Genomic DNA, 21,868 nt, shown 5'->3' on the forward strand with positions numbered 1-21,868 from the left:
GGCCTATGCTATCTTTGCCTGGGTACTGGGCCTGTGCGATCTTTGCCTGGGTACTGGGCCTGTGCTATCTTTGCCTGGGTACTGGGCCTGTGCTATCTTTGCCTGGGTACTGGGCCTGTGCTATCTTTGCCTGGGTACTGGGCTTGTGCATTCCTTCTCTGGGTACTGGGCTTGTGTGGTTTTCGTCGGAGTATTGTGCCTGTGCGATCTTTGTTTGGGTACTGGGCCTGTGCGATCTTTGTCTGGGTACTGGGCCTATGCGATCTTTGTCTGGGTACTGGGCCTGTGCGGTCTTTGTCTGGGTACTGGGCCTGTGCGGTCTTTGTCTGGGTACTGGGCCTGTGCGGTCTTTGTCTGGGTACTGGGCCTGTGCGTTCTTTGTCTGGGTACTGGGCCTGTGCGTTCTTTGTCTGGGTACTGGGCCTGTTCGTTCTTTGTCTGGGTACTTTGCCTGTTCGTTCTTTGTCTGGGTACTGGGCCTGTGCGTTCTTTGTCTGGGTACTGTGCCTGTTCGTTCTTTGTCTGGGTACTTTGCCTGTTCGTTCTTTGTCTGGGTACTGGGCCTGTGCGTTCTTTGTCTGGGTACTGTGCCTGTTCGTTCTTTGTCTGGGTACTTTGCCTGTTCGTTCTTTGTCTGGGTACTGTGTCTCCTTACTTCCTGCTCACTCCTCCCCCTTCTCCTCTCTATAGACTTGCATTGACATGTGTAATATGATACTCCTGCAGAGATGATCCTGACTTGAATGGGAAAAAGTAAAAAGCAATTAGGGGGAAGGAGGTGGCCTGGGCTATGCACAAACAGCACCACTGAAGCATGGTACCACTTGGTACTGTACTTTTTCCTGCTTATTCCTATATGGCAGCGATGCCCAAACTGCAACCCTACTAACCACTTATTTAGGCTACTTTCACACTGGCGTTTTGGTTTCCGTTTGTGAGATCCGTTCAGGGCTCTCACAAGCGGTCCAATATGGATCAGTTTTGCCCTAATGCATTCTGAATGGAAAAGAATCCGCTCAGAATGCATCAGTTTGCCTCCTTTCCGCTCTGGAGGCGGACACCAAAACGCTGCTTGCAGCGTTTGGGGTCCGCCTGACGATGCGGAGGCAAACGCATCTGTCCTGACTTACAATGCAAGTCAATGGGGACGGATACGTTTTCACTGACACAATCTGGCACAATAGAAAACGGATCCGTCCCCCATTGTCTTTCAATGGTGTTCAAGACGGATCCTTTTTGGCACGTTTACAGATAATACAAACTGATCTGTTCTGAACGGATGCATGCGGTTGTATTATCGGTGCGGATCCGTCTGTGCAGATCCAAGCCCAATATAGTATATCTTCCATGTACTTTATCATTTAGCTATAATAGCCTGCCTGCATTCAGCGCGCTGCCTGTGCCGCACATAGTGCGCCCTGCGCTCATGACTGGCAGGAAAAGTCTAAGGCATTGGTACACCATAGACTTTTTCCAGGGTGCGGGTACCCACAGAGAGGGCTCTGAGTGCCACCACTGCTATATGGGGTTTAGTATGTTGATCATATACAGTTCCCTGTATGTTCTACTTTTTCCATCAAACAACCTCCTAGGGTATGGAGTGAAGCGCACCAGTTTCTTCCTATGCAACTCTTGTATATAAAATAGCTTCCTAGTATAACATTAGTACCGTAAGTACAGTGGCACAATGAAGTAATGTATTATTCCATTGTCTTATGTAACCGCTCAGCTAGATTTAGTAAGACTATAACACTTTAATTAGTAAATCAGCTCCATTCAGTCGATGATATAAAGCAGAATTTCATGGCCTCCAACCATATCCGCCTGTTTGGCAACGTCTCGATGCTTCTGTGAAGACCCATCTTCTAATTATCGTTTTTTTTTTATTGCCTCTCAACAGGATTTTATGGTGGATTCGCTGGAGAATGAAAGATGCGACACTGTGATTAATTTAAAATCCAAAGGCTGCAGAGCAGACTCCATCGAGCACCCGTCAGCACAACTTCAGACTGTGAGCAGCAAGGAGGCGAGCAGTCAGGTCACACCGGCAGAGGTGTCCGCCCAACTTAGACCAGGTTAGTCCTATGTCCTGGCTACATACCCATTTCATGTGTTTTTATTGTTCTGTTTATTACTGATGGGTTAGGTTTTTACTTACCGTGCTCACCCATACAGCTCAGAGGCCACAGCATGTCCATAGACTACGGTACAAGGCGTCACATTTCAGCTTTTTCCTCGCGTTTCCCTTTTAGCCAACATTATTTTTTTCTGCAAGTTCTTTAGGGGGGAGTGTTATCAGGTAGATGAGGGACAGGAAGTAAATTGATAAGGAATAAGGCCTCTTTCACACAACCGTTTTTTTTCCCCGTTTACGGGCCGTTTTTTGTGTTCCGTATACGGAACCATTCATTTCAATGGTTCCGCAAAAAAACAGAATGTACTCCGTATGCATTCCGTTTCCATTTTTGAAAGATAGAACATGTCCTATTATTGCCCGCAAATCACGTTCCGTGGCTCCATTCAAGTCAATGGGTCCGCAAAAAAAACCGAACACATACGGAAATGCATCCGTATGTCTTCCGTATCCGTTCCGTTTTTGCAGAACCATCTATTGAAAATGTTATGCCCAGCACAATTTTTTCTATGTAATTACTGTATATGCCATACGGAAAAACAGAACGGAACAATGGAACGGAAACACAACGGAAACAAAAAAAAAAAACAGAACGGATCAGTGAAAAATGTACCTCAAAACACTGAAATAGCCATACGGTAGTGTGACAGAGGCCTAAGACTTGGGCCCCTTTCACATAAGCGAGTTTTCCGCGCAGGTGCAATGCGTGACGTGAACACAAAGCACCCGCACTGAATCCTGACTGATTCATTTCAATGGGTCTGTGTACATGAGCATTTGTTTTCACGCATCAGTTCTGCGTTGCGTGGAAAACGCAGCATGTTCTATATTCTGCGTTTTTCACGCAGCCCTGGCCCCATAGAAGTGAATGGGGCTTCAGTGAAAAACGCATTGCATCCGCAAGCAAGTGCGGATGCGATGCGTTTTTCAGTGATGGTTGCTAAGAGATCTTGTTTGTAAACCTTCAGTTTTTTATCACGCGCGTGAAAAACGCATCAAAACGCATTGCACCCGCGCGGAAAAAACTGAACAACTGAACGCAATGGCAAACAAAACTGACTGAACTTGCTTGCAAAATAGTGCGAGTTTACCTGAACGCATCCGGAGCCAATCCTTCAAGCTCGTTGAAAGAGGCCTTAGGCTACTTTCACACTAGCGTTTCTATTTTCCGGTATTGAGATCCGTCATAGGGTCTCAAAACCAGAAAAAAACGCTTCCATTTTGTCCCAATTCATTGTCAATGGGGACAAAACATAACTGAACAGAGCGGAGTGCCCCAAAATGCATTCCGTTGCGTTACCATACCCAGCATGCTGCGGTTTTCTTTCAGCCATGGGATGCGGAGCAAAACGGATCCAGCATGACCCACAATGCAAGTCAATGGGGACAGATCCGTTTTCTCTGACACAATAGAAAACTGATCCGTCCCCCATTGACTTTCAATGGAGTTCATGACTGATCCATCTTGGCTATATAAGACATAATACAACCGGATCCGTTCATAACGAATGCAGACGGTTGTATTATCAGTAACGGAAGCGTTTTTGCTGAGCCCTGCCAAATCAAGCAAAAACACCAGTGTAAAAGTAGCCTTAGGCCTCATAAACTTGTCTGTATTTTTCATCCATTTTTTGTATTGTCTGTGCCCCCTTGTGGTGACTTTGCGACACACCATTTTCTCCTCTAGAACCAGTGCTTCTAGTGGACAATAACTACATAAAAATGCCAGTCAATGGAGAATGTTACATTTTTGTTATGCTCTGTGTATGAATCCGTGAAGAAACGGACATGTCTCTGTCTGGAATCAGCGGCATGCAGATGTCTGTGAAGGTTCTCATTTATCCAGGTCATGGTATATCTGTAAAGAAAAAATCAAGGCAACTGGACTTACTGTAGATTTCTTGAAAACGTTTCACTCGTTCTTTCTCAATTCTGAGTGACTGTACAAGAATTCTCTGGGAATAAATACGTAACTGAATAAACATCTGGTAATTATACCCAGCATGGGGTCAGAGGTCATTATACCCAGCATGGGGTCAGAGGTCATTATACCCAGCTTGGGGTCAGAGGTCATTATACCCAGCATGGGGTCAGAGGTCAGAAGAGCCAAAACCTCTGGTCAAGATTCAGCCGTGTACTTACATCTAAAAGAGACAGGTCACACCTTTGAAGACAGTCAAGTATGTGTTTTGGATAAGGAGGCCGATTGGTACAAACGAGAAAAAAATGGAGAAGCCAAGCTTGAATAGAGGTGGGGGGGTTAGACATCTATTGTCTGCCACATACAATGCTGTCTTGACACCTTTTTCTGGGAGGTCATTATCACCTACTGACTCCAATTAGGATAATGGAATCAGCACCTTTGACCCCATGCTGGGTATAATGACCTCTGACCCCATGCTGGGTATAATTACCAGATGTTGATTCAGTTACATATTTATTCCCAGAGAATTCTTGTACAGTCACTCAGAATTGAGAAAGCTCGATGGAAGAACGAGTGAAACGTTTTCAAGAAATCTACAGTACGTCCAGTTGCCTTGATTTATTCTTTACAGATATAGCGGCATGCAGAGATACAGTATTGACCCATGGCTATGGCTGCAGTGTCATGGATCCATACAATACAGATCTGAAAGGGCCTGTTCACACTGCATTTTCTGCCCCTAATTTCGGCTTGTTTTCTGCACGGAATCATGAATGAATAAGATCTTTGGGTCCATGCGAGGTACAGGGCTGCTTCTAGCTTTGTTGGGAAGAGATTGCCATGTATTAGATGATGTCTGATCTTCATCTTTTACACTAGCCATGGGATAACCTTTAAAAAAACCTGCTTTTAAAGTCAGCAAAGATTCTGCATTGATTTTAAAAGCATGTTTTCAAAATCCATCTTGTGAACGTACTCTTATACTGCCGTGAGGCCTAATCCACATTATGCAGGACTGTTCGGAGAGCTGATTTATTTGCATAGGTTTCCTATGACTTCAGGGTCGCCGGCAGTGTACTCCGCTCCGTGGCCTTCTACTGTACTCTGACTTACTCATAATATGACCTCACTTTAGAACTATGCCGAACAGATTATATTGTATTACAAGTTCCAGAGAGATATAATGAACGCTTAGTTTATAATTGGATATTAGCGGATAACAAATATCTCCCTTCCATGGAAATTCTTATCTCATTCAGTCTGAAGTGCGCGCTGCAGCTAGAAGGTGTAAGTGTGCATGTGCATAGTTTAAAGGGGTTGTCCAGACCCCACCGCAGTTGTAGATGACCAGAAGAAACAAGGCTACTTACCTAGTCACCACCTCCCCGTTTCAGTGTCGAGGGTCCCATCCACACTGCTTCGGGTGCCATGTGTCCCATCCATTGTCACGTGGACCACTGCAGCCATTCACTGACATGCAACGGTCCATGTGACGATGGACAGGATGTCGCACTTCTACATTTCTATTGAACAGCAGAACTCGGAAATAGCGTTAAAATAACCCACATCACTTGGTATTGGTAGGTGTCTCTGCAGATGAAATCAGTAAGAAACATGTTATTATTTGAAGAAAAAAAGAAAGAAAAGATGACTCAATCTTAAGTCAACACATTTTATAAAATCCCCTAAGGCTTTAAATTATGCTGCAAATAATGGCTGGTTAGCTGTAGATTTATGTTTCGTGGTTTTTAGTTCAATTTTGCATCAAAGGGTTGTTTTAACGTCTTTTAATAACCACTTCTTGTGCTATCCGTTATTTTCTTAGTTGTCTTGGCCGAGTGCCCATGTTTGCTGGGTACTGCTGAAGGTGCACTGTAGATTTCTTGTGATCCTTAGTTCACCTTGGTTCTTGCTTTTCTGCTGTACACTTATTAACTAGAGTTCCTGGAGACCCAGCGACTACACCGGATTACAGAGGTGCAGATGGGTCTACTCTTATCCATGGCTCCAATTTCTCACACTATAGATTCAGAATGGTCGCCTCGCACCAGTCATCTTAGGATTTCTCATGCCAAAAGGAAAGTTAAAGGTTTGGTCACTTTTGTACATTTTGAAAATGCCATAAGTGGTTATGTTTTGTCCATAAATTCTGGACCCCTTATTGCTTACCCCAGCTTTTCATTTTAATGACCATGCCGGTATGTGAGACTCTGGGTCAGTCCACGTGGCTTCCTCACGTCCCATTAATGAGGATACATGTAAATATTTCACATTAACTTTCGGACGTTTCGTTATGTTACCGTGTGGATCAGTTATGCCTGTGTATTCTTTATTCTTTCTCTGTCTTTATCTATTAGCCGGTGATAAAACACAGCACATCACAGTTTTAGCGGGCAACAATATACGGTGACCCCGAGGCCACAGCTAATAGTAGAATTGACTGCTAATAATGGAGTTTTGCACTTGGTTAGGTATAAGCAATGTTTTTTCATTGTTATGTAACTCCTGGTTGAGACAGAGAGGGTTAATTGCCAGTTTCCTAGCAACCATCCCTAGGCAGTGGCGGACCCAACCCTTTGGGAAGGGGTGTCATTAGGTTAAAACATTCAAGGTCTGAATGTTTTGTCCCAGGCCCTGAATGTACTGTCCACCGGAAATATGCAACTGTATCGCCGTCCTCAGGACAGCAATACAATTGAATCACTGCAGCGGGACACGGGAGGCAATTGTTCCCTGCCCTGCCATTCTCTCTCATAGGCTGTAGGCAACTAAGCCTGAGCTCTTTAAGAAGTAATACGGTGCAGGCGGGTCTTAGGGAGCACGATGACATCATGGCGCATCGGCGCCTAGATGCAGGCGGCGCATTGACTTCAACGCGAGTGCCTGAGAAGCAGGGAAAACATGGCTGCTTCACTAACAAAGGGCGGAAATCAGGTGATTATCCTTTTTTCCCCCCTTGTCTGTTGTGTAGCATTGGGGGCATTATAAGGTCTGGGGGCAACTTTAAGGTCTGGAAACTGTAAAGGGGGCACTATAAGGACTGTGGGCGCTATAAAAACTGCGGCCTCTACAGTGGGCAGTTTAAGGACTGGGGGCAGCATGGGGGCAGTTTAAGGACTAGGGCACTAGAGAGAGGAAAAATTCCAGAAAACCATTCAAACTGAATGCAGCAAAGGATTTATAAACAGAAGATTCAGCAGCCAGATTGGAGGGTGCGAGGAAGGCAGACTGTGGAGGTAACGCAACTATTTTAACTAAGGGATTCCATAGCTACTTAGCTAGGTCGCAGGTTCCTAGTCATATGAAAGAGATCACAAATCGGTTTAAAGTTTATGCCCCCCAGTGGGCATTGTAGAAACATTTTGGGATAATATTGCACCCTTTAGCTGGACTACAGTGAAGCATACTGGGATATCAAAAGTGCATTCGGCTGGGGTTTATGGAGTTAATTCTCTTGCTTTAGCCAGGAATTTATTGAGACTGCCAGGCCTCATGCACGTGTCCGTATGTATTTTGCCGTCCGCAAATCGTGAATCTGCAAAATATGGAAGTGATCCATGTGTAGTTCACATTTTCTTGCAACCTATTAACTTCAACAGGTCTATAGTCAACATTTTGCAGCCAAGTATAGGATATGTTCCATCTTTTTACAGAACGGACATACAGATACAGAAAGCACATGGATTGTCTGTAAACTTTCCGCATCGATATGTTTGTTCGGCAAAAAGGTAGAATATGTTCATAAAATGCTGACCACAGACCCATTATTGTAATAAAAAAATAAAAAAAATAAAAAAATTTTTTATGTACACTGCTCAAAAAAATAAAGGGAACACTTAAACAACACAATGTAACTCCAGGTCAATCACACTTCTGTGAAATCAAACTGTCCACATAGGAAGCAACACTGAGTGACAATCAATTTCACATGCTGTTGTGCAAATGGGATAGACAACAGGTGGAAATTATAGGCAATTAGCAAGACACCCCCAATAAAGGAGTGGTTCTGCAGGTGGTAACCACAGACCACTTCTCAGTTCCTATGCTTCCTGGCTGATGTTTTGGTCACTTTTGAATGCTGGCGGTGCTTTCACTCTAGTGGTAGCATGAGACGGAGTCTACAACCCACACAAGTGGCTCAGGTAGTGCAGCTTATCCAGGATGGCACATCAATGCGAGCTGTGGCAAGAAGGTTTGCTGTGTCTGTCAGCGTAGTTTCCAGAGCATGGAGGCGCTACCAGGAGACAGGCCAGTACATCAGGAGACGTGGAGGAGGCCGTAGGAGGGCAACAACCCAGCAGCAGGACCGCTACCTCCGCCTTTGTGCAAGGAGGAACAGGAGGAGCACTGCCAGAGCCCTGCAAAATGACCTCCAGCAGGCCACAAATGTGCATGTGTCTTCTCAAACGGTCAGAAACAGACTCCATGAGGGTGATATGAGGGCCCGACGTCCACAGGTGGGGGTTGTGCTTACAGCCCAACACTGTGCAGGACGTTTGGCATTTGCCAGAGAACACCAAGATTGTCAAATTCGCCACTGGCGCCCTGTGCTCTTCACAGATGAAAGCAGGTTCACACTGAGCACATGTGACAGACGTGACAGAGTCTGGAGACGCCGTGGAGAACGTTCTGCTGCCTGCAACATCCTCCAGCATGACCGGTTTGGCATTGGGTCAGTAATGGTGTGAGGTGGCATTTCTTTGGAGGGCCGCACAGCCCTCCATGTGCTCGCCAGAGGTAGCCTGACTGCCATTAGGTACCGAGATGAGATCCTCAGACCCCTTGTGAGACCATATGCTGGTGCGGTTGGCCCTGGGTTCCTCCTAATGCAAGACAATGCTAGACCTCATGTGGCTGGAGTGTGTCAGCAGTTCCTGCAAGATGAAGGTATTGATGCTATGGACTGGCCCGCCCGTTCCCCAGACCTGAATCCAATTGAGCACATCTGGGACATCATGTCTCGCTCTATCCACCAACATCACGTTGCACCACAGACTGTCCAGGAGTTGGCGGATGCTTTAGTCCAGGTCTGGGAGGAGATCCCTCAGGAGACCGTCCGCCACCTCATCAGGAGCATGCACAGGCGTTGTAGGGAGTTCATACAGGCACGTGGAGGCCACACACACTACTCATTTTGACTTGTTTTAAGGACATTACATCAAAGTTGGATCAGCCTGTAGTGTGTTTTTCCACTTTAATTTTGAGTGTGACTCCAAATCCAGACCTCCATGGGTTGAAAAATTTGATTTCCATTTTTTAATTATTGTGTGATTTTGTTGTCAGCACATTCAACTATGTAAAGAACAAAGTATTTCAGAAGAATATTTAATTAATTCAGATCTAGGATGTGTTATTTTTGTGTTCCCTTTATTTTTTTGAGCAGTGTATATATGGTCATGTGAATGAGACCTCACAGAACTCAAGTGTAGGCACAAAGTAATGATTAATTTTTCCATGACATTATACACTGCTCGTTTCAATGGTTACGACCACTCTGCAATCCATCAGCGGTGGTCGTGCTTCCACACTATGGGAAAAAGCACCAGTCAATGTACGGTCCCATGGTTCCGGCCACCAGAGAGGCCCGCACTTTTTCTTATAGTATGCAAGCACGACCACCGCTGATGGATTGCAGGGTGGTCATAACCATGGAAACGAACAGTGTATAATGTGATGTATAAGGGCTAGCACATACTATGGGCACCTTTGGCACGGTATGGTGACATTTTATTGAATTTGTGCTTCTGGGGGAGAATAGATCTGTAACACGACACTTTTTTCTGTCTGAGTTTGTGCAGAGCCATAATATGCGCCACACCATGATGCCTTACCATAATCTTTATTTTTGCCAGTTTGACTGCAGCGATTATCTTAGAACTTGGGTCTGAGAAGGTTGCCTTTCTCTTGTTGAGCTCACGAATAGTTAACTAGTTAAGATACTGCTCAATTAGCAATTTACACTTTATGCTACAAATTGCCTAAAGCAATATGAGATCATAAAAACAACTTATTAAAATCCTGAAATAACACGTCAATGAAATAGTGGAAAATATTCACTCAGATGATCGCTGCTAAGTCTTGTGTAGCCGAAAACGCTGTGTACTTTAGGTAATGAAAAGTCTAGACTTTTTGGGGCCGAATGATCAAATACTCTCAGCAGCACTACTAAAACGCACGAGTGGGCACACTGGCAAACGGGGCCTGGCAGTATATTCTCCGGACTGGATTTCACCCTACTTGTGTATGTGTTGCAGGTGACAACCAAAGGAGTTATAAAGACCAGGATAGTTTATGTCATCCAGTAGAAGGAATCCTTGAAATGAGACTACCGTATGAATATTGAAAGCAAGACTGCCAGGTGTTCAGTGATGCAATTCAACAATTATGTTAAAATAACGTTCTTTTCCTTGCCAGGAACAACAGTCCGCCATCAGATGCCCAGTTGAAAATTCCACTATGTCCAACCCTTCTTAATGCAAAAACCAGATCTCTACAAATACCATTTTTAATTCAGTTATTGTAGCTGTGCTTTAGGCTTCTCTAGGATACATTTGTCTTTAGTTGTATCTCCCTTTAAAGCCCAGTACTTTCATAGCGCTATATAATAGCACAGAGGTCTGATCTAAGGTATTGCATCTGTAGATGTACTGCATCTCTTTTGGTCTTCTTACAGCATATGACTTAGGCTTTATTCACACTGGGGTCAATGCTTCGTTGTGTACATGATTTATGGCGGATCCATTATATGTCTGTCTGGCTTCTATTTTTTACTGATAGTAATGGTAGTAGTAATGGTAGTACTGGTAGTAGTGCTATGTGCTATGCTATTTTAGCCATCAAAAACGAACACCTGTCAGAAAACGGTAAGGGCTCATTCAGATGGCCGTATGCTGTCCGCAGAAAATAAGCGGATCCGTTTTTTTGCGGACCGTTCAGCATGTCTGCAAAAAAAACAAAACAGATTGCTTTTCACATTTTTGCGGACCCATAGACTTCAATGGGGCCACGTCCCGATTTCCACTCGCAAGTATAGGACGCGATTTATTTGTGTTGCTGATCCGTAGAACGGAAGAAAAGCGCCCCATAGAAGTAAATGGGTCTGTGTCTAATCCACAAAAAAAAAAAACGGATCCGCATTTTTGCAGACCGCATACGGCTGTCTTAATGAGCCCTTAGTGTGAACAGAGATATTATTGGGATTCTGACTTTATCAAGAAGCGTATTCTGCGTGGACTGGAAGTCGCTCTCTGTTGAGGCCTGTGAGATGCACATCGAGTATCTCAGAGGCGTGCACGGAGAAGCTGACCTCCTGTCCACAGATAAGACTCTAAAAACCAGCCAGGGTAATGTGGTATAACCAGAGGCATGGAACAGGGCTGAGCGTTCACGAAGAAAGCCACGGGTGAGAAAATAAGCAGCAAATCTAGTTGCGGGGGGGGGCCATTTCAAATGGAATAAAGAATACAAGTTGGCCAGAGTGCGGCTTTAATTTTCTATTCATCCTCTGAGTTGTACAGGGCTGTGATATGGCACCAAAACGTCTGTTGTACCTCTGTATGTCTCCATATTAGATATATGGAAGCATGCAGTGGTTTTTTTTTTCCCCCAGATTCCTCTTCTAGGGGATGAGGGGGATACAACATCTCCTTATGGAGAGCACCTGATAGATCAGGCAACACTCCTCTGGAATTCTGGGAAGAAGGGATGCAAATTAGCTGTTTGCAAGCTCTTTCTCTAATGCCACCAAATGCAAGGTAGGTATCCCATAATTAGCTACCTTACATGATGGCATTAGAGGCAGAGCTTGCCAAGAGCACATTTGCATCCCCCTTCTAGGGGATAATAATTCCACAATACAACGCCATGCAGAGCACCATATGGCTGGCTGCAGGGAGGCACTTCATGTGCTTCCATACTGCCTCCTGTCCTGCTGTGTGCATAGCATTTGCCACCCCAGCACTGCCTAGCGAGAGCTAGATGTACGCTATTAGGTGCTGCAAATATTCCTGTAATGAGATCATACATGGCACAGTATAACCTGCCCTATTTGATAGACAATAAAGCTATTGTTAGAGGAGGAGAAACATTGTAGGTTTCTCTGTTGCATTACGTAACCCTACTGCTTGTGTATGCGGAATGAAATGCCCCCAGCATTGCTCAGCTAACAGTCCTCTGAACGTCCTGGGAAGCCGTGCCAGCTGGTAAAATCCTGGAAGAGAGGTGCTAATGCGGACAACACGTCATCTGATTATTCAGGCCTCAGCACAGCTTCTTAGTAAGCATCAGACGCTCCAGAGGCAGTAGTTGTTGTAGAATATAAAACAGACACCGCAGCTTCCTGGAACATGGGGACTTCACCATATAGAATTGGTCATGCTGACCTTTTTCATTCAGATTTTTTTTCGCCCTTCCATGTTTTTATGATGTATACACACAATACGAATTGGACACCTCTCCGCTGCTGTGAACATGCTTTAATCTACTTGGCTGAACCGTCTAGGGATGAGCGAACTTGTGTTTCAAGTTTGGTGCACAAGGTTCAGGTTATCTAAGAATTGCGTTATGGATTCCGCTACCACGGACAATAACTTATAACTAGGGATGAGCGAACCCGAACTGTATAGTTCGGGTTCGTACCGAATTTTGGGGTGTCCATGACACGGACCCGAACCCGAACATTTTCGTAAAAGTCCGTGTTCGGTGCTTTCTTGGCGCTTTTTGAAAGGCTGCAAAGCAGCCAATCAACAAGCGTCATACTACTTGCCCCAAGAGGCCATCACAGCCTTGCCTACTATTGGCATGGCTGTGATTGGCCAGTGCAGCATGTGACCCAGCCTCTATATAAGCTTGGGTCACGTAGTGCTGCACGTCACTCTGCTGATTCAAGCATAGGTAGAGGTTGCAGCTGCGACGTTAGGGCGAGATTAGGCAGTGATTAACTCCTCCAAAAGACTTCATTCAGTGATCGATCTACAGCTGTGGATCATTGAAGTGCTAATATTGACTTGCTCACTTTTTTGAGGCTGCCCAGAGCGTTTTTAGATCACTTTTTTTCTGGGCCGATCGGCGGCCATTTTGTGACTTGTGGTGCGCCAGCACAAGCTATCACCAAGTGTATTTAACCATCAATAGTGTGGTTATTTTGTGCTATATCCTACATCAGCTGCAGGCTGAGCCTGTGTCACCGAAGTGCATTTAACCATCAACAGTCTGGTTATTTTTTGGCCATATACTACATCTGGTGCAGGCTGAGCCTGTGTCACCCAAGTGCATTTAACCATCAACAGTGTGATTATTTTTTGGCCATATACTACATCAGGGGCAAGTTGAGCCTGTCACCCAGCGCCTAAAAAATAGACCTGACATTTCTATTCAACCAAATCTGTACTGTTTTAGCTGGTCAAGTTATTTGTAGTGACCGTAAAAGCACACTTTTTGTTCTGGGTTGAAAAACTATTCCCAAATTTGCCATTCTCAAAATAACTAGTTTCTGGTATATGAGGCCTACTTGAAATCTATCCCAAAAAGGATATCTTACATTGAAGGTGCTGATAGTGTCATTCAGAAAAACCTAAGACACACGCTACCGTGCAGATAGAAGTCTGATTCTGTGATTAAACCAATACCTGTCACACAGCGCAAAAAAAAACAGGCCTCACATTTCTATTCAACCAAATCTGTACTGTTTTAGCTGGTCAAGTTATTTCTAGTGACCGTAAAAGCACATTTTTTTTTCTGGGTTGAAAAACTATTCCCAAATTTGCCATTCTCAAAATAACTAGTTTCTGGTATTTGAGGCCTACTTGAAATCTATCCCAAAAAGGATATCTTACATTGAAGGTACTGATAGTGTCATTCAGAAAAACCTAAGACACACGCTACCGTGCAGATAGAAGTCTGATTCTGAGATTAAACCTTAACCTGTCACACAGTGCAAAAAAAAACAGGTCTCACATTTCTATTCAATCAAATCTGTACTGTTTTAGCTGGTCAAATTATTTGTAGTGACCGTAAAAGCCCTTTTTTTTTTCTGGGTTGAAAAACTATTCCCAAATTTGCCATTCTCAAAATAACTAGTTTCTGGTATTTGAGGCCTACTTGAAATCTATCCCAAAAAGGATATCTTACATTGAAGGTACTGATAGTGTCATTCAGAAAAACCTAAGACACACGCTACCGTGCAGATAGAAGTCTGATTCTGAGATTAAACCTTAACCTGTCACACAGTGCAAAAAAAAACAGGTCTCACATTTCTATTCAAGCAAATCTGTACTGTTTTAGCTGGTCAAGTTATTTGTAGTGACCGTAAAAGCACATTTTTTTATTTCTGGGTTGAAAAACTATTCCCAAATTTGCCATTCTCAAAATTGTGGTGAATGGGAACAATGAGGAAAACATCTAATAAGGGACGCGGACGTGGACATGGTCGTGGTGGTGTTAGTGGACCCTCTGGTGCTGGGAGAGGACGTGGCCGTTCTGCCACAGCCAGACGTCCTAGTGTACCAACTACCTCAGGTCCCAGTAGCCGCCAGAATTTACAGGGATATTTGGTGGGGCCCAATGCCGTTCTAAGGAAGGCCTGAGCAGGTACAGGCATTAGTCAATTGGGTGGCCGACAGTGCATCCAGCACGTTCACATTATCTCCCACCCAGTCTTCTGCAGAAAGCGCACAGATGGCGCATGAAAACCAAGCCCATCAGTCTGTCACATCACCCCCATGCATATCAGGGAAACTGTCTGAGCCTCAAGTTATGCAGCAGTCTCTTATGCTGTTTGAAGACTCTGCTGCCAGGGTTTCCCAAGGGCATCCACCTAGCTCTTCACCAGGGGTGGAAGAGATAGAATGCACTAACGCACAACCACTTATGTTTCCTGATGATGAGGACATGGGAATACCACCTCAGCACGTCTCTGATGATGACGAAACACAGGTGCCAACTGCTGCGTCTTTCTGCAGTGTGCAGACTGAACAGGAGGTCAGGGATCAAGACTGGGTGGAAGACGATGCAGGGGACGATGAGGTCCTAGACCCCACATGGAATGAAGGTCGTGCCACTGACTTTCACAGTTCGGAGGAAGAGGCAGTGGTGAGACCGAGCCAACAGCGTAGCAAAAGAGGGAGCAGTGGGCAAAATCAGAACACCCGCCGCCAAGAGACTCCGCCTGCTACTGACCGCCGCCATCTGGGACCGAGCACCCCAAAGACAGCTTCAAGGAGTTCCCTGGCATGGCACTTCTTCAAACAATGTGCTGACGACAAGACCCGAGTGGTTTGCACGCTGTGCCATCAGAGCCTGAAGCGAGGCATTAACGTTCTGAACCTTAGCACAACCTGCATGACCAGGCACCTGCATGCAAAGCATGAACTGCAGTGGAGTAAACACCTTAAAAACAAGGAAGTCACTCAGGCTCCCCCTGCTGCTTCTGCTGCTGCTGCCGCCTCGGCCTCTTCTGCTGCTGCCGCCGCCTCGGCCTCTTCTGCTGCCGCCTCGGCCTCTTCTGCTGCTGCTGCCGCCGCCTCGGCCTCTGCCTCTGGAGGAACGTTGGCACCTGCCGCCCAGCAAACATGGGATGTACCACCAACACCACCACCTGCGTCACCAAGCATCTCAACCATGTCACACGGCAGCGTTCAGCTCTCCATTTCACAAACATTTGAGAGAAAGCGTAAATTCCCACCTAGCCACCCTCGATCCCTGGCCCTGAATGCCAGCATTTCTAAACTACTGGCCTATGAAATGCTGTCATTTAGGCTGGTGGACACACACAGCTTCAAACAGCTCATGTCGCTTGCTGTCCCACAGTATGTTGTTCCCAGCCGCCACTACTTCTCCAAGAGAGCCGTGCCTTCCCTGCACAAACAAGTGTCCGATAAAATCAAGTGTGCACTGCGCAACGCCATCTGTGGCAAGGTCCACCTAACCACAGATACGTGGACCAGTAAGCACGGCCAGGGACGCTATAGCTCCCTAACTGCACACTGGGTAAATGTAGTGGCGGCTGGGCCCCAGGCGGAGAGCTGTTTGGCGCACGTCCTTCCGCCGCCAAGGATCGCAGGGCAACATTCTTTGCCTCCTGTCTCCTCCTCCTCCTACTCAGCTTCCTCCTCCTCTTCTTCCACCTGCTCATCCAGTCAGCCACACACCTTCACCACCAACTTCAGCACAGCCCGGGGTAAACGTCAGCAGGCCATTCTGAAACTCATATGTTTGGGGGACAGGCCCCACACCGCACAGGAGTTGTGGCGGGGTATAGAACAACAGACCGACGAGTGGTTGCTGCCGGTGAGCCTCAAGCCCGGCCTGGTGGTGTGCGATAATGGGCGAAATCTCGTTGCAGCTCTGGGACTAGCCGGTTTGACGCACATCCCTTGCCTGGCGCATGTGCTGAATTTGGTGGTGCAGAAGTTCATTCGCAACTACCCCGACATGTCAGAGCTGCTGCATAAAGTGCGGGCCGTCTGTTCGCGCTTCCGGCGTTCACACCCTGCCGCTGCTCGCCTGTCTGCGCTACAGCGTAACTTCGGCCTTCCCGCTCACCGCCTCATATGCGACGTACCCACCAGGTGGAACTCCACCTTGCATATGCTGGACAGACTGTGCGAGCAGCAGCAGGCCATAGTGGAGTTTCAGCTGCAGCACGCACAGGTCAGTCGCACTGTGGATCAGACACACTTCACCACCAATGACTGGGCCTCCATGCGAGACCTGTGTGCCCTGTTGCGCTGTTTCGAGTACTCCACCAACATGGCCAGTGGCGATGACGCCGTTATCAGCGTTACAATACCACTTCTATGTCTCCTTGAGAAAACACTTAGGGCGATGATGGAAGAGGAGGTGGCCCAGGAGGAAGAGGAGGAAGAGGGGTCATTTTTAGCACTTTCAGGCCAGTCTCTTCGAAGTGACTCAGAGGGAGGTTTTTTGCAACACCAGAGGCCAGGTACAAATGTGGCCAGACAGGGCCCACTACATGAGGACGAGGAGGATGAGGAGGAGGTGGAGGAGGATGAGGATGAGGATGAAGCATGTTCACAGCGGGGTGGCACCCAAAGCAGCTCGGGCCCATCACTGGTGCGTGGCTGGGGAGAAACACAGGACGATGACGATACGCCTCCCACAGAGGACAGCTTGTCCTTACCTCTGGGCAGCCTTGCACACATGAGCGACTACATGCTGCAGTGCCTGCGCAACGACAGCAGAGTTGCCCACATTTTAACGTGTGCAGACTACTGGGTTGCCACCCTGCTGGATCCCCGGTACAAAGACAATGTGGCCACCTTTCTTCCTACACTGGAGCGTGATAGGAAGATGCGCGAGTACAAGCGCACGTTGGTAGACGCGCTACTGAGAGCATTCCCAAATGTCACAGGGGAACCAGTGGAAGCCCAAGGCGAAGGCAGAGGAGGAGCAAGAGGTCGCCAACGCAGCTGTGTCACGGCCAGCTCCTCTGAGGGCAGGGTTAGCATGGCAGAGATGTGGAAAAGTTTTGTCACCACGCCACAGCTAACTGCACCACCACCTGATACGGAACGTGTTAGCAGGAGGCAACATTTCACTAACATGGTGGAACAGTACCTGTGCACACCCCTCCACGTACTGACTGATGGTTCGGCCCCATTCAACTTCTGGGTCTCCAAATTGTCCACGTGGCCAGAGCTAGCCTTTTATGCCTTGGAGGTGCTGGCCTGCCCGGCGGCCAGCGTTTTGTCTGAACGTGTATTCAGCACGGCAGGGGGCGTCATTACAGACAAACGCAGCCGCCTGTCTACAGCCAATGTGGACAAGCTGACGTTCATAAAAATGAACCAGGCATGGATCCCACAGGACCTGTCCATCCCTTGTGCAGATTAGATATTAACTACCTCCCCTTAACAATATATTATTCTACTCCAGGGCACTTCCTCATTCAATACTATTTTTAATTTCATTTTACCATTATATTGCGGGGCAACCCAAAGTTGAATGAACCTCTCCTCTGTCTGGGTGCCGGGGCCTAAATGTGTGACATTGGCCTGTTCCAGTGGTGGGTGACGTGAAGCCTGATTCTCTGCTATGACATGAAGACTTATTCTGTGCTGACATGAAGCCAGATTCTCTGTTATGGGACCTCTCTCCTCTGCCTGGGTGCCTGGGCCTAAATATGTGACAGTGGCCTGTTCCATTGGTGGGTGATGTGAAGCCTGATTCTCTGCTATGACATGAAGATAGATTCTGCGCTGACATAAGGCCAGATTCTCTGTTACGGGACCGCTCTCCTCTGTCTGGGTGTCGGGGCCTAAATGTGTGACAGTGGCCTGTTTCAGTGGTGGGTGACGTGAAGCCTGATTCTCTGCTATGACATGAAGACAGATTCTGTGCTGACATAAGGCCAGATTCTCTGTTACGCGACCTCTCTCCTCTGCCTGGGTGCCTGGGCCTAAATATGTGACAGTGGCCTGTTCCAGTGGTGGGTGACGTGAAGCCTGATTCTCTGCTATGACATGAAGACAGATTCTGCGCTAACATAAGGCCAGATTCTCTGTTACGGGACCGCTCTCCTCTGTCTGGGTGCCGGGGCCTAAATGTGTGACAGTGGCCTGTTCCAGTGGTGGGTGACGTGAAGCCTGATTCTCTGCTATGACATGAAGACAGATTCTGTGCTGACATAAGGCCAGATTCTCTGTTACGCGACCTCTCTCCTCTGCCTGGGCCTAAATGTGTGACAGTGGCCTGTTCCAGTGGTGGGTGACGTGAAGCCTGATTCTCTGCTATGACATGAAGACAGATTCTGCGCTGACATAAGGCCAGATTCTCTGTTACGGGACCGCTCTCCTCTTTCTGGGTGCCGGGGCCTAAATGTGTGACAGTGGCCTGTTCCAGTGGTGGGTGACGTGAAGCCTGATTCTCTGCTATGACATGAAGACAGATTCTGCGCTGACATAAGGCCAGATTCTCTGTTACGGGACCGCTCTCCTCTGTCTGGGTGCCGGGGCCTAAATGTGTGACAGTGGCCTGTTCCAGTGGTGGGTGACGTGAAGCCTGATTCTCTGCTATGACATGAAGACAGATTCTGTGCTGACATAAGGCCAGATTCTCTGTTATGGGACCGCTCTCCTCTGTCTGGGTGCCGGGGCCTAAATGTGTGACAGTAGCCTGTTCCAGTGGTGGGTGACGTGAAGCCTGATTCTCTGCTATGACATGAAGACTGATTCTGTGCTGACATGAAGCCAGATTCTCTGCTATGGCATGAAGAGACTGATTCTGTGCTGACATGAAGCCAGATTCTTTGCTATGGCATGAAGAGACTGATTCTCTGCTGACGTGAAGCCAGATTCTCTGCTATGGGACCTCTGTCCAATTGATATTGGGTCATTTTTATTTTTTTAATTTTTATTTTAATTCATTTCCCTATCCACATTTGTTTGCAGGGGATTTACCTACATGTTGCTGCCTTTTGCAGCCCTCTAGCTCTTTCCTGGGCTGTTTTACAGCCTTTTTAGTGCCCAAAAGTTCGGGCCCCCATTGACTTCAATGGGGTTCGGGTTCGGGACGAAGTTCGGTTCGGGTTCGGATCCCGAACCCGAACATTTCCGGGAAGTTCGGCCGAACTTCTCGAACCCGAACATCCAGGTCTTCGCTCAACTCTACTTATAACGTAATTCTTAGATAACCCGAACCTTGTACGCCAAATTTGAAACACAAGTTCGCTCAACACTATTTCTGTGTTGTTCAAGGGGTTGCCCTTACTGTGATTGATAGATAGATAATCACTAGCTCCATCAACCTTGTAGTGGAGAGGGCTCATTACTATAGTGCTGCTCCCAAGTTGTCACCACACAGTGGACAGGTCTGTGTAGTTCCAGGCTGACTTCCCGAACTCCTGCCATTCAGCTGCTCTATCCTAAGGATAGGTCATCACTTAGTAAAGGCTGGAAACCCTTTTAGGTGTTTCTACTTTTTAGAGGATTCATTTTGCTGACATTGTAATTGAAGAAGTTGTCTAAAAAATTTATATGTGATATTTTTTCTGTGTTCTGGTGAAAACAAATGGGACCAGATGCCGCATGTTAGTGATTTGTAGAAATCCTATTCCTTCACTTCGTCCAAGAGCTGTTTGTTCTCTACAACATCAGCTTGCTTTAGCTAGCTCCCTAGCGTTTCTGTAACGTTTTCCCCCATGACTTGAGATTGACGACAGCGATCTGGGCTTGTGCATGTGGTAGATAGGAGGAGAGCAGTTTCCCACAGAAGCAGCTCTAGGAAAATTGTCGGTCAACCCAATTTAAAATAGATAAACTAGTTCGTTCCATGCACTTCTCAGTAGATGGTTGTCATTGGCTCGTTGCCTGGATGAGATTTGACCACCTTAATTTCTAATTTGTGTGCCGTGAAAGACATTTTTGACACAACTTTTTAACAACTCAATGACCAGGCCTGTATGTCCCTAAATGACGAGCTGCAGTTTTTTTTACTTTTTCTGTTTTCAGCATTGTTGTTTTTTTTTTAACAATGAGGAACCTGATAATTAATTCTTCAGGTTATTACAGTCATGTTTATACCTAAAAATTGTGCGTTTGCTTTGTTTTCATGTAATCTATTCACAAGAAAAGGTATTTTGTACTAAATGATTGCGTTTGTAACAATTTTTTAAATGTTTTTTATGAAATTGTTTAATTTCATTCTTTCTGTAGGCTAATACATTATACCTTATCACCATACGTTACAATTAGCGATAAGCGAAGAAATTCGATTTGTTACCAATTACTTTGTCAAGAATCACTCTCCATTGTATGGAGCAGGCACAATGACGAGGAACGGTGATCGCGCCGCCCCCGTCATTTAACCCCTCAGATGCCGCGTTCAGCACTGATCACGGCATCTATGACTAACAATAAGCCTTTCAGGGGTCAATCAGGGTTAAAAAAAAAAATACTCGCCTCATCGACTTGCTCGCAGAGAGGCTGTCCGCTCTTGTCTTGATTGAAGAAAACCCGCCAAAGGACCTGCGGCAAGCGTGATGACGTCACCACGTGATCACGCTGGACACGCATTATGACGTCACCACTGATCCGGGACGCCACCACGTGCACCCTGCGTGATCACTTGATGAGGTTGTCATGCTCGCCGCAGATTCTTTGACTGTTTTTCTTCAATCAAGACTGGAGCAGACAGCCTCTCCACGAGCAAGTGAAGTATAATTATTATTTTTTTTTTTTCAGCCATCATTTTGGGAAAAATTTATTCATTACCATGAAATGCGAGGAAATTCGGCTTCATGACAAAACAAAATTAACCTGAAATTCGGATCCAAGTCCACTTCGGATACTTCGATTCACTCAACGCTAGTTATAATACAATACACCTTATCACCATATCACTATGACACACTGTTATTACAGCAACACTTTCAGTGCCCTAACAGCATGCTTGTACTTACATCACTAGAGTCCTTCCTAGGTCCCCAGACCTCACTGAATGGGAGTCCTCAAATCCCAGATCCTATTTAAGGGAAAAGTCCCTTCTTATTATACTTGAGTGCAATGATAGATTATTAAATAGCCAGGAACAGATGTTCCTCTGATCCTAGTTATTAGAGCAGCTTAAAGGAAATGTGTCACCAAAAATGTATCTGCCAGTTACAACTAGATAACAACACATATTCTATTGTTCTAATCTATTTTTATTTTCTGATTCCAGATTTTTTAATTCTGTTTTCTGAACATCACTATGGGGGCGGTCATCCTGCCTAAGCTGTTCTTAACAGCATCTACAAAGCATTAATAAAATTGCTTTACGGCAGCCAGAGGTCGTAATAACGCCTGTACAAGCGT

The 21,868-nt window shown here is 46.2% G+C and overlaps 1 protein-coding gene across 1 annotated transcript in view; it reads left to right on the top strand.

Moving 5' to 3' along the window:
- ITGB8 (integrin subunit beta 8) overlaps nt 1-21,868 on the top strand; it is a 167,435-nt gene that overhangs the window by 54,940 nt on the left and 90,627 nt on the right. The window contains exon 3 of the mRNA XM_040432575.1: nt 1,901-2,075. Coding sequence (XP_040288509.1) covers nt 1,901-2,075 — 175 coding nt within the window. The remainder of the gene's footprint in view (nt 1-1,900; nt 2,076-21,868) is intronic.

Source organism: Bufo bufo, chromosome 5, assembly GCF_905171765.1.
Source record: "Bufo bufo chromosome 5, aBufBuf1.1, whole genome shotgun sequence".
NCBI classification, from domain to species: Eukaryota; Metazoa; Chordata; class Amphibia; order Anura; family Bufonidae; genus Bufo; species Bufo bufo.